The sequence below is a fragment of the Rutilus rutilus genome (genome assembly GCF_951802725.1).
Source record: "Rutilus rutilus genome assembly, chromosome: 1".
Taxonomy (NCBI): domain Eukaryota; kingdom Metazoa; phylum Chordata; class Actinopteri; order Cypriniformes; family Leuciscidae; genus Rutilus; species Rutilus rutilus.
In genome coordinates, this window is record NC_140209.1 from 24,015,754 (window position 1) to 24,029,939 (window position 14,186).

Here is a 14,186-nt window from a genome sequence, read left to right on the forward strand (position 1 = left end):
TGAATAGATTGTTATTGCTGCTTCCACAGACATCAGTGTGTATTTTACAAACTCCAAATGTATTGTTTTACTCGTGCTTATGTGTATTTAAATATCTGAAACCTAAAATAAACATTATAAGGTTGAAAACACTGCTTAGTTGTGATATATGACAGCGCTGAACGCGTCCGACTCTGGCTCAGCGCCAGCCAACGCGCGAAAGCACAGTTTGAATCTGGCAGTTATGCGACGTCACTGAACAGCACCGTACTCTCAGAGGCACAGAAATAAAAATCCCATATATGAGACCGGACCGCTCAAAAGGTTAATCATGCGGCGCCCGAGTGCATTTGACCGGCATAAAATCGGTATGTCAGACTGACCGGCCGGTCGCCGGTCATGGCCGATCACATGAAAATCGGCCAATTCCGGTCACCAGCCGATCAATCGGTGCATCTCTACTATAAAATCATAAAAATTTCACTAGAGCAATCAGCCCAGTTAAAGGAACACGCCACTGTTTTTTGAAATAGGGGTTATTTGGGCACAGAGATGTCACGTAACACCTGAAATCTGCTTTCTCTGCGCTCAAGATATCTGATATCTCTGCGCCCAAGTAGTGCTTTGCCTGTGCTTCACCCCAATATACAGTATTTTTTCTGTTTTCTTAAATTACATAAAAATGTATGTAAAATTACAAATATAATCTGTAATTTAACAGAAATAAAACAGTTAAATGATAAAATGGTCAAATGACTGTCAGCTCCCCAAAAAACTGTAAAACATCCTAAATTAAATAAACTGAAAAACACTGTTATTTTACAGGTATTTCCTGAATAATCACGATCAAAAACCTTCATTGTAAAAAAAAATCGTAAAAAAAGGGTCAAATGACTGGCAGCTGCGGCTGCCAAACAAAAACCTTAAAATTAAAGTCAAATATGGTAATTTAAATAAACCGAAAAAACACTATTATTTCACAGGTATTTCCTGCATTATTATGTTCAAACACCTTCATTGTAAAAAAATCGTAAAAAAAGGGTCAAATGACTGGCAGCTGCGGCTGCCAAACAAAAACCTTAAAATTAAAGTCAAATATGGTAATTTAAATAAACCGAAAAAACACTATTATTTCACAGGTATTTCCTGCATTATTATGTTCAAACACCTTCATTGTAAAAAAATCTTTAAAAAAGGGTCAAATGACTGGCAGCTGCGGCTGCCAAACAAAAACCCTAAAATTAAAGTAAAATATGCTAATTTAAATAAATTGTAAAAAACTTTAAAAGAAATTTGATGTCACCATGATTGAGATTAGTGTCTGCTTTAGTTGGGCTCATGACTTCAATTTTTAACTTACGTTTTTCTTTGGCTGCTTTAACTGTGTATTTCATGCACATTTGTTATAGCAATAAATGTTGGAGAAAATTTCAGATTATATTGGTCATTCTTTGATGATGTCATCATATGAAGGCTTGATTCTCTGATATGATAGTCAAAAATATGAATATATTAGCTTTGATTACATGTAGATGGAATTTAGCTTTATACAAAGTCTATAATGTCATAATTTCTCACATGCATATAATTTTTTGAAATCGTAATAATTCAGGAAATAGCTGTAAAATAACAGTGTTTTTCTGTAAAACATTTAAGGAAAATTTCTGTCAAAGTTTTTTGCACTTCTAAAATAGGATATTTTACTTTATTTTTACGGTTTTTGTTTGACAGCCGCAGCTGACAGCTTTAAAATAAATTTGATATCACCATGATTGAGATCAGTGTCTGCTTTAGTTGGGCTCATGACCCGTGAGTTATTAACATTAGTTTTCTCTGGCTGCTTTAACTGTGCATTTAATACACATTTGTTATAGCAATTTGTTATCGCAAGAGAAATATCAGATGATCTTGGTCATTCATCAGTGATGTTACAGTTATCGTGATGATCTGATTCTCTGATATGACAGACAAATCTCTGATTATATTATTTTAGATTACATAATATGTATGTCATAATTTCTCACATGATCCTTGGCAACAATATTGTAATAATCTGAAATTTAAGAAGATATATATTATATGGAAAAAGTTTTGAGCTGGTTAATTTTTTTTTTTGTAGTATAGACATCAAGAATCAACATATGAATCTCAACAATGGTGACAACCAACAAAGCCTTTTTGTGACTTTATAGTAGTTCAGATTTTTTTTCGTTGTCACCATTGTTGAGATTCATACGCTGATTATTGATGTCTGAGTGAGTCTATATGATCCTGTCAAAACATTTTCTGTATAATGACATCATAAAATCTGAGTCCAATTGAGTCCTGCATTGCAGGATATTCTATAGCAGTTTTATCATGCAAAAATTAACAACTAATATTTAATTACTTAATCAGATATTTCACTTCAGGTGGTATCAATGAAGCAGGACACTACATGACAACTATTATGACTAAAAAGAGACCAACATCATCTGATCTGAGTTTCTCTTGGATTCCTACCATAACAAATATGCATCAAAGACACATAGTTGAAGCAGCCAGAGAAAAACTTAAGTTAAACACTAAAAGGTCAAGAGCCCAACTAAAACAAACACTAATTTCCATCATGGTGACATCAAACTTTATTCTTTTCAATAAAGCTTCAACTTCTAAACCTCTGTTAATTCTCAATAAGAATGTATGAAAGAAATAAAGTCTGGATTGTAATAAGTGAAGATGCTGAGATCCTGAGAGATCTGTTAGTGTTTAATGTTCTGTTGGGGTTTAAAGTGTTTCTGTATGGTGTGTTTCGTGGGTCACCGTTGTGTTGAAGAGTAGAGCCTGAGCTTCAGTCCAGGATGAGCAGAGAAACACTGGTGATATGCTGCATGTTGCTTTATTTAACAGACAGTAACTGTGTAGTTGCTGATGCAGTGATGTATAGTCACAGCAAATCATGCATATAATTAACTGCATGTTTTTCAGTAAAAAATCAGAAAAAATGTGAATTAACTGTGTTTTAACTGTGTGTTTCTGTTAAAAAAGATTAATGAAGATTTCTGTAAAAGTATTTTGCACTTATTTAAATTAGGATATTTTACATTAATTTTACGGTTTTTGTATGGTAGCCATTGCTGACAGTCATTTGACTGTTTTTTATGGGATTTTTTTACAATGAAGGTGTTTGATCGTAATAATTCAGGAAATAGCTGTAAAAAAACACTGTTTTTCCGTAAAACATTTAAGGAAAATTTCTGTAAAAGTTTTTTGCACTTAATTTAAATTAGGATATTTTACTTTATTTTTACGGTTTTTGTTTGGCAGCCGTAGTAGGGCTGGGTACCGAGTTCGATACTTTTTAGGTACCGACCGAATTGCCTCGATACTATCGAGTATCGAAAAATGACTTGTTTTTCGGTACCAGATTTCGATACCTAAGGGGTTAACTCGTCAACGTCAGTGCTCAAACAAATACATATGAAATGCACAACGACACGCCTAAATTTGCTCACGCACATACACGCAAACTCTACACACACGAGACGCGCGGAACTCATAGACAGTAAAAGAAAGGGCGGAACTCTCCGCACATACTCTTATGAGACGCGCGCGCGCACACACAAACTGTCCACGCACATTCTCATGAGACGCGAGCCTATGGACGCGAGCACACACACACAAACTCGCGCACATACTCAATGACACGCAAGCACACACACTCACAATACCCTAAAGATGTGGAAAAGTCGATCAAAAGTGTGGCTACATTTCTCCAGGCTCGATGCCAAAAGCGCGCGATGCAGTATTTGTGGTAAAATAATTGCTGCAAAGACGGTAACGTTACCGCGACAGATATGATGAAGCCCTTAACAGTGCACGGAGTAAACATAAGAGCAGAAAGTTGCTGCGTCTTCGACTGGTAAATGAAGAGATACCTTGTTGATCACTCTGACTGTTTATATTGCAATAATGACCTACTGAATGTACACTGCCGTTCAAAAACGTGTTGGTCAGAATTTTTTTTCAGTAAGCATGCATTAAAGTGATCAAAAATGACCTTCCAAAAACTGTTATCATATTTCAGCTTTGACAACACAGGAATATATTACATTTTGAAATATATTCAAATAAGATTTTAAATTGTAATACTATTCCACAATATTACAAGTTTTACTGTATTTTTGATGAAATAAATTCAGCTTTGGTGAGCATGAGCTCTTTATAAAAAAAATATTTTGTACCTTATGTATATGTATAAGGAATATTTTGTTCCTTTGTGCTTTTTTTGTTCCTTTGTGCACTGACTAAGGAGCATGAGTCAAACTGAAAAAATAAAACCAAAGTTTTTCTGAGGTAATGTGTTATGTAATCTTGTTAAAATGGATTTCATAAAATTGGTATCGAAAAAAGTATCGATCAGGAACCGGTATCGAAATCAAGGTATCGGTATCGGTATTGGTATCGAAATTTTTTGAACGATACCCAGCCCTAAGCTGACAGTCAATGACTGTCTTTTTACGATTTTATTTTTTACAGTGTGGCTTTTATGCAGCATTACATACACAGAATTTTGAGCAGGCACAGAGCAGCCTTAACTCGGCTGTGTATCTGAACTTAATTGTGTACAGATGCTTTTAGATGACTCAGTTTTGCGATTGAGCGGACACCTAATCCAAACCCTGGACAGAGCGGCTGAGTGAATGTGGTCTGGACTCTGTGAATGAGTCTCATTGTGTCTGAGACGCTGTAGAAGGACAAAATCCCTGCGCTGTGATCCACATACACTCCTACTCTACTGCTGGACACTACAGGGAGATCAGAGTTTATGTTGTTGTGCCTAAATGAGCATCTCGAAGGAGAAGAGAACAATATCCAGGATTGATCATTACATCCAAATGCACAGTCCAAACTCTGTCCCTTCCTGCTGATGCTCTTATATGCCCCTGTTATATACACACCTTCACTACCGCTGTACTCGACCTCCCAATAACAGCGTCCACACACACCCTCTGTGCACAACGCCTGAGCGTAATCAAACCGCTCTGGATGATCAGGATAACTGTAGTATGTGTTGGTGTAAGTGATCACTGTGTTCTCCTCAGACAGGTAGAAACATGGATGGACTGTGTTTGGATCCAGAGTGAACTGATGAAAATCTGATGAATACAAACACATAGGCCTCTTAATAATAAAGTATGACTTTTAGCATTAACATAACTTTACAGAAGTTATTGGTAGACATATGATAAATAAAGATGCAGTAGAAAGTTGAAGCGTCACTCATTAGGGGGTATTTTAGAAGCATAGATAAAACCAAACCCAGTTCAATTGCAACCATTGGTTCTGGAGAACTGGTTTGAAATAATTTACTCCAGATTGGAGTTTACGTACTTTCGCAATGAACACTGAGCAGTATGGGAAGTAGCCTATGCTATTCCAAATTTAGCTGTAGTTGGAAACTACAGATACCATAGAAACAGATGTAAAGCTGTTGGTGTTATGAAATTTGCAGGTTTCATAACTTAAGCAGTTATAGGACTGGTGACATTTGGTGCGATTGACCTGGATGGGAGTGAGGTTTAAAGGGGGTGAGTGTAACGGATGTGGGTCAGTAAGAGCTGCACAAAACTCACTCCCCTGGCCTCAAGAGATGTGTTAGCGACTGACGCTAGTGGCTGTGGTCTTTAGCGTCCTAGTTAGCGTGCCGCCTCCCATGCCAGAGACCCTATAGTTCAAATCCCGTTTGGAGCATGTTGAGTAAGACCGGTTACATTTGGTTATCACTCAACTGGTCAATTAACTGGTTACGGAACACCCCCCTGTTGAGATCATCAAGTTTAATTACTATAAAAAAGAGTGTTTGTGTGTGTTTTCATAGTAACTCACATTGTAGAAACTCCTCTCTGGTCTGATAGTCAGGAGACTGAATGACCTGGATGGTTTTCACTATGGACACCAAAACACATCTGCACTTTAATTATCATGTCAAGAGGAAATTCAACCTACATATACTACTTTTGTTATATTTAGTTAATGATGGTAAGTTCACTTTTGAGATTTTTTTTTACCTGCTCCAGATATCTTTTGTGTCTCTTCACTGCAGAACTGCTGCAGTTTGTCTCTGAGTTGAGAGACAGATTTCACTACATCATCAAAAAGCAGATGAGAACCACCAGTGATGCCGTCTGTAGATCCAGGAACAGAGACAGAAGACATACTCTACAGACACAAACACAAACTTGCTGTAATTCCAGAAGCTTGTTAAAAACCTCAGTGTTTGAGAAGATCTCTGTTACCTGGAGGAAATGAACATGATTCTGTGTGTGTGAAAGCTTCTTCAGCTCAGCGTCTCTCCTCCTCAGATCATCGATCTCCTGCTTCAGTCGCTCCAGTCGTTCTTCAGCTCGACTCACTGCAGATCTTTCCTGATCTCTGATCAGCTGCGTCATCTCAGAGCGACGTCTCTCAATGGTGCGGATGAGCTCAGTGAAGATCCTCTCACTGTCCTCCACTGCCGTCTGTGCAGAACGCTGTTATAGAACACACATTAAAATCATGGGCTCCTTGCTGACTGATTGGAGTAGAATCCTAAAGAAATATTTCACCCAAATGCACATTCTGTCATCATTTACTCATATTATTTTTTGTCTTTTACTCACTATACTCACTGGAACATATAGATGTTTTGTTAAATGTCTTGTGCAATACATTCCCAGACTTCTAAAGTCATATGGTTTTGAGTGAAGAACCACCTGATATTTAAGTCACTATTCACTGAAAAGCTTTCGAGTTGCATCCACTTCTGTTGTATTGAAAAGAGCTTAGAGTGAATAAATCATGACAAGATTTTCCGTCCTTTTTCATCTTACAGCAGGTGCTCTTTCTCACCTTATGAGACGCCACAGCCTCTTTCAGCTCCTGAAGATCTTTCTCTCTGTTCTGGATTTTCTGATTCATTTTCTTCTTCATCTCCTCCAAGTGTGTCTGTAGGAAACATAATAATTTATAAACCAGAGAAAAAGTTTTTTGGTTTTCTCATGTGGGATGCAACTTCTGTGTTAATGTACTAACAAACCTAACAACTCTATTGTGTTTTAGATTACTTCTTCTGCACAAAAACAGATTGGCTTTCAGAGACGTTAAATATCAGAGATCAAATTTTGGCTTACTGCACATTAAATTATGGGCTAAATTATGTTTGCGCCTGTAACACAGGGTCATAATCAATTTGTTAATCAAGTGACTTAAATGTAATATATGTATTTCCATTTCTTGTGAAACCTACTTTTCCAACCTTCTTGTGAACCATTCATCCAATTGGCATGAGATGTATGTAACATGGCAAACCCTGCTGGAAGTTTCTATCAGAAGATGGGTAGACTGTGGCCATAAAGAGACAGGTCAACAACAATGCTCAGGTCGGCAGTGGCATTTAAACTTTGTTTTCTTTTAGTGCTAGATAATACTTAGTGTCTGTAACATTTTAACCACAATGGAGATCGTCTTGGTTACTGTTGTAATCCTCATTCTTTGAAGGAAGGAACGGACACATCAACAGACTGACGTTGTGGGATCTTAACCACCTTCAAGTAGTAACAAAACAAGCCAATGGACATTGGAGAATGAGATTTACATGGCAATTCACTCCCCTGGACAGACAGGTATATAAGCTTGCCAGCAACTCACTCATTCAAGTTTGTGCTGAGGAGCCGACATGTGGGTCCCGGTCATTCAGTGGTAGTACAGGGTTGTGGCAGGTGGGACATAACGTCTCCATTCCCTCCTTCAGGGAAAGAGGGTTACAACAATAGCCAAGACGTTCCCTATCAGTAACATTCAGCGTTATATCGACAGACTGATGTTGTGGGGTCCTTATGGAAAGCGCTACTACTGCCGACCCTTCTCAGCACCCCATGTAAGTCGAACAGACATCTGTACCTGGTAGGACAGAAGGATAGAACTTTCCAAAGAAGAAGGTCAATCTACCCAGCAGAGGGGAATCTACCCAGGGAAAGACACGGGTTTACCGACAGGAAAACCGTACCGTGGAAGAATACATACATGGGATTACCAAGAGGCAATCACAACATATGCATCTAGTCAAGTACAGGGGCTGACCGACTGGGCATGCGTCTTGAGAACTGAGCCTGGTATCAGATGACTCCACTACATCTGACTGCTGAAGGATGCCTGGAAGAAAACTCCATCCAGGGTTCACCAGTCGGGGAACTCACCTGGAGAGCAAATAGGGTACTCGTACCCTGACTTTGCACAATATCTGTGTGAGCAGGCTCACTGAGGGAAACGCAGGCCCTGGGGCCAGGTCCGTGACAGTGTGTCCATACCGAGGGTCCCCTCAGTCAGGGAATAGAGCAGTCAGCAATGGGAGGACTCTGAATAGGCAAACAGGTCAAGCCAGCAACCAGAGGCAGCATAAATGCCAGTGTATTCAAGGTCCTGTCCAGGAGGCAGAGGCAGCGTGTACTATGCATACTGCACAAACTGTTCTGGAGGCATCCATTGTAACATCGTGCAAGAGGCACCAGCGGAACTACAGATGCACCCACGGAGGGGCAGCGAGGTGGAGGGCTGGGGCTCAACCCAGGAGGCATAGTGTCCTGAAGTAGAGGCAGTGAGTGTGATGTGACTGTTCCATGGTTCCTGCGAGGCTGGAGATGCGTGAGGCATTGAATTCTCGAACCGCAAACTCTTGCACTTTGGCAAAAGAAGAAGGGGATGAGAGTGAGAAAGCATAGTGTCGCTTCGCTCACCATCAAACCACACCTCGTGTGACCCAGAGATTGAGTAAAGTTTGGCGGAACAAAGGCAGAACTCTTTTATGCAAAACAGAAGATTTTCCACCCAGCCCTCCTATAACATCTCCTGAAGAAGGGCAGGTCCCTCCATCTCTGGGTTGACCATCTCAGAGATATTGTTTTTCCGACTGCTTAGAGGGCTTAGCAGTGGCTGGGATGGGCTGTTTCGCCTTCCTGCGGTTATCTTGACGTTGCGGCCTGGATGTTGGCTGCTGCTCGGGCCCAACCTCAGAGGATGTAGACGGCATAGGGGAGACGGAGGGGCAGTCCTCGGCGGTCTGGTGGCAGCAGCATCCCACCGGGGCAGGATGTGCTTGATCGCCTCCATCTGCTTCCGTACTACCAAGAAATGTTGGGCAAAGTCCTCAACAGTGTCACCAAAAAGGCCAGCCTGGGAGATAGGGGCATTGAGAAAGGTGACTTTTTCGCCTTCCTTCATCTCAGCCATGTTCAGCCAGAGATGGTGTTCCTGGACCAACAAGGCGGACATCATTGGGTCTTGGGCCCACTTTCGTTGCCCTGAGGGTGAGGTCCGTCACCATATGCTGTTCCTGCATTAACACCCGTGTGCAGCACTTTTTGTTCTTTGGCCTGTTGTACTTGCAGGAGGGCCATCGCATGCAAGGTGGAAGCAGCCTGTCCAGTGGCACTGCAAGCCTTGCCAGCAAGCACGGCTGAGAACTTTCAGGCCTTGAATTGGAGACACAGGTGATCCAGCCAGGTGGCAGCTCTTTGCGGGCATAAATGGACTGCATTGCACTCTCCACCTGAGAAATCTCCACATCTCCACACACTTGGCTGCCCCACCAGCCAGGTAGTGAGAGCGGAAGAAGCAGCACTGCAGAGCACTGCAGAGTCTTTATCCCCAGAGGACTCAAATGCAAACTCTGATTAAGCAGAGAGCGCTCCTAATTTCGGAGAGTGCTCCTAATTTCGTTGTATTGTAAAGTACAATGACAATAAAGGCATTCAATTAAGCTATCAACATCCGGTACCAAAGCCCCAAAATGAGATGCTCCAACTCAGAATGTCTCCTCTTATCAACAAAGTCAGATTGGTAGAACACTGATAAACAACCGCTCAGCTCTGAATGCAAGCTTATTTACCTCTATGTCCGTGGGAGTGACTTGCCATTCAGTTCTCACTTGCCAGATCTTCATGTGGGCCAGATCATAATTCCACACATGCCATGCATGCCAGATGTGGGCTGGATCTGGGCTGACACAATGTTGCTATCTGGGATTGTCTTTCACAGTACTCTACAATTTATATCTAGTTATAGTTATCAAACATTGTATGTAATATGATTAAAGCTGAATCTCAATATCTAATCTCAATGAGTTTTTAAGACAGTTTTAATGTAACCTACATTCTAAAAATGTTAGTTAAAAAAAACGTTAGTCAAGCTCGCATCAGCTGACTCTCTGCTGATCCACGTCTACCTATAGGAATATGACGGCTATAACTGTATACATATATAAGCTCCTTCAGTATTATTTGCAGCTATCGCGTTTCTCAGGAGCCAATCACCCTCCTCCATCCCCAGCTCCTCCTCTCGTCAGTCAGGATTTGACATTCTAATTTCTAATTTTCTAATTTAATTTAAAATTATTGAATGATATTTGCAAACTGAAATACATTCATGTTGGTTCTGTTCTGTTTTCCCTAAGGGGGGTTATTGCTGCTCTCCCTGCTCTTATCCATGCTAGGTTGCATGGATGTGCAGGGAGTTCTTGCACAGAACAGAACCATATACCGCCAATCCAAACTGTATGCTAACTGTCAATCGTATTTGACGATAGTGGTCCTGACAGAACTTAGTGACAGTTCTGTTTAGATCCATATCATCCATATCTTCGGTCTGTAAATTCTATAGTTATATATTATATATATTCCACAAACCAATAAGAAAGACTAGCAGGTGAACAGATGAACCTAATAAATTGGCCACTGAGTGCATGTATATCATCTGAATGCAAAGACCATCCCAACAAACCTGGGCATTTAGGGAATGCACACAAAATGTTCCAGCAATAGATGACAATACTACCAAAAAAAAAAAGTTCAAACTTTTCAATTGAGGAAGTTTACATTCCTTTTTAGGGGCAAATGTGAAAATACTGCTGTGCACCATCTAAAGACACCTAACAAAAAATATCTCAGAAAATCTCTTTATAAATTCTCTCTGAAGCAACTGGCAGATTGTATGTGATGGAGAATAATAACTAATAACTTAAAGGCACACTATGCAGTTTCCGTTTTTCTCAAACAGCGACCCCTAGAGTCGTTAAGGAGTACTTGTATTTAACATTACTGTCGTAAATATCACTCACACAGAGCCGTCGTTTTCTTTTCCTTGACTCTTCCAACCGAGCTTTTTTCGTTTTCTTCGTCTACTCTGCCGTGATTCACTTCTGAAATGCATGCTAGTGTCTTCCATAGAGGCTGCTTCATATGTTGTTGATGTATGTGATAGAGATGCGCGGTTGGCGGTTACAGCCGCGGACTCCGCGGATAAACCGCGGATTGGGCGGATGACGTGACGAAAAATAATATTTTAATTAAATTCGGGCGGGTGGCGGGCGGTTGAACCAATCAAATGAAAAATATATGTATACACAAATCAACGGATGGCGGGCGGGTGTGGTTTTGAAAATTGGTCAAAAACGTTGGTGCGGCAGGATGGCGGACGGATGATGATTTTTGTGATGCGGTTGCGGATGAAATAATAGCCCATCCGCGCATCTCTAGTATGTGACATTGTGCCGTAAAGCAAGTCGTGATTCTCGCAAGATTTGTTGTCGGGGCGCCACCTCTCAAACCTGCATTGCTGGTCCTCCACCTCCCCCGATGCAGCCATATTGCGCCAAACTGACCACCACACACCAGCTTATTGGTGGAGTTTATATAGGGATGGGTAGAGGCCACTGGGTAAACAAATTTGGGATTTTTTGTGATGACAGAGAGTCAGGACCTAAGTTTAACGTGATACTTCTGGCTTGCAAACAAAGTCAATTCAGTGATTACAGATTCTGACTACATGCTCTGAGTAGTACTGTAGAGTAAGAAAGTTATTTCCAAACCTCGGAAATGAACATTTCTATTAATTAACTAATAATCAATATTGAGTGTTCACAAGATGAAGTGATTAATTGGTTGTAATGTTAATGTAGCTAATTTGCTACATATCTATAATGACAACACCAAACTTAACTGTAAACATAACCAATTCTTTCTGGTCATACCTGTTTCTCTGTCCTCGCTGCTGCAATTGATACAGTGTCATGATTTTTGTGTTCATCCACCAAACACAGCATACAGATACACCGCTGGTCCGTATGGCAGTAAATCTCCAGCATTTTACCATGTCGAGGGCACATCATCTCCTGCAGTCGTCCAGTGGCGTCCATCAGATTGTGTCCTTTACCTCTGAAGAGACTCTCATGCTGTTCAAGGTGAATTTGACAGTAAGAGCTTCGACACTCCAGACACGACTTCACTGCTTTGTGTTTATTTCCAGTGCAGGAGTCGCACTGCACATCTCCAGATCCAGTATTAGGATGACGGCGAGGAGGAACAGGAGGAAGAACAGGAGCAGCAGCTTGGAGACTCGTCATCTTGAGTTTCTCCACCATTTCAGCGATCACCACATTCTTACCTAAAACTGGTCTTGGCGTGTAGGTTTTCCTACACTGAGGGCAGCTGTAGACTCCCTTCTGATCCTCCAGATTCCAGAAATCTGTGATGCAGTTCATGCAGTAACTGTGTCCACAGGGAATCGTCACTGGATCCTTCAGGAGATCCAGACACACTGAACAGCTGAACTGATACTGATCCACTGAAATATTGGCATCTGCCATTTCACCGTATGAACACGCAGACAGAGAGACGATACGCACTGAGCTTGACAGTCCAGTGCCTTCTTTGATTATATACTTAAACAGGTTTTTCTGCAGGGCGTGACTTACAGTAACTTGTTCATTTCCGTGTTTTTTTTTTTTATGACTAAGCTGTTTTGGATGCCACAGTTGTGTAAGCTGAAAAATGCTGAAATACCCTGAACTGAATATGATTGAACTATTTGTATACTTATTTCTGTCCTTTAATAGTACTAACATCAGTGCCCCCCAAAAATACAAATCATGTTACATCACAATATCATAACTGGATCATGTTTGAGACTGCAGCAAATGTGAGAGAGACTCACTGATGTCCAGTAGATTGACTCAATACAGGTTTTAAAGCAGAACTTGGTAACTTTTTTAACTTAATAAAACTGTCTAGAAATCATTTGGATGGTTAAACCACCTATTCTGGTGATATTGGTGACTTTCCCCGCTCCCCCCAGCGTTCCCAGGCGGAAAACTATGGGGTGAGATTTCGGTCACAATTCTGCGCGCGCAAGATCACATTTTGAGCGTGGAAAAGGGCATTTCGCACGCGCGTGAACTGAGTTTTGCGGAGAAATGTTCGTCTCGCAGATAAGAAAATATTGCGAGCGAACGAAAATCAATTTTGCATTTAAAATAAGTATTTGGATGTGCGCGGACGTTCTCTTTCGCGTGTGCAAAGTTTCACTTTCTTGCTCCTTTCATACCAGCCGTGAGCGCTCTCTAAGCGCAGACGGCTCGCTTGCTCAACACAACCCAGCGTTACAATATGCCATAATTCCAGCCAATCAGAGATGAGACTGCTAAATTCTGATTGGCTGGCTTGAAAACCAATCACAAGACTCCCTGCATCACCTACTGCGGAAGAGAACTAGTTTTTTTTTTTTTTTTTTTTTTTTTTTTTAGTCAGTTCAAATACAAAAACATTTCAGTACAATGCAAAAAAAAAACCAAAATGGTTACAAAGTATTGACAATACAGCTCAAAATATTTTACCAAAATAATAATAATAATAATAATAATAATAATTATTATTATTATTATAAAATAAACATAAACATAAGAACAAATACAAAAATATAAGTATAAAATATCAGGGCATTTATATGTATTTGAAAAGCTTTAATATTTGTATTGTTTTTATAAGCTTTTTATTTTGTGATCTCATGTTTGAAAGAGTTTCAAAATATATTGTTAGATCAGTGTTATAGAAGGCAATATACCGTAGGAGGTTTTCTTTTGAGTTATTCTTGTCTTATGAATATAAAATTTCGCCAAAATGATAAAAAGATTAATTATATAATTTTGTTTTTCAGAAAAAAAAGGGTTTTTGAAACAAAGTAAAATGTCATGAGGGTCTAAATCAAGACATCTGTTCATTTTTTTTGGTCATTTCTATTTTAAAGTCAGTCCAAAAAGAAATTGAACATTTATTTTTATATTGCCCTTTTTCTGTCTTCAAGTGATGTGTTACAAAAAGTGCACTTATCACAAACAGCGTGAATATATCTACTAATGG

General features: G+C 40.0%; 1 protein-coding gene across 1 annotated transcript; it reads right to left on the reverse strand.

The window, feature by feature from the left end:
- Positions 1-4,137: 4,137 nt before the first annotated feature.
- Positions 4,138-12,637, reverse strand: LOC311276944 (E3 ubiquitin/ISG15 ligase TRIM25-like; the record flags this gene model as incomplete). The annotated part of the gene is made up of 6 exons (XM_084387005.1): positions 4,138-5,117; positions 5,848-5,907; positions 6,030-6,180; positions 6,258-6,491; positions 6,850-6,945; positions 12,023-12,637. 6 exons carry the CDS (start codon positions 12,635-12,637, stop codon positions 4,576-4,578), a joined length of 1,698 nt encoding a protein of 565 aa, XP_084243131.1. The 3' UTR covers positions 4,138-4,575.
- Between the last annotated feature and the right edge of the window lie 1,549 nt (positions 12,638-14,186).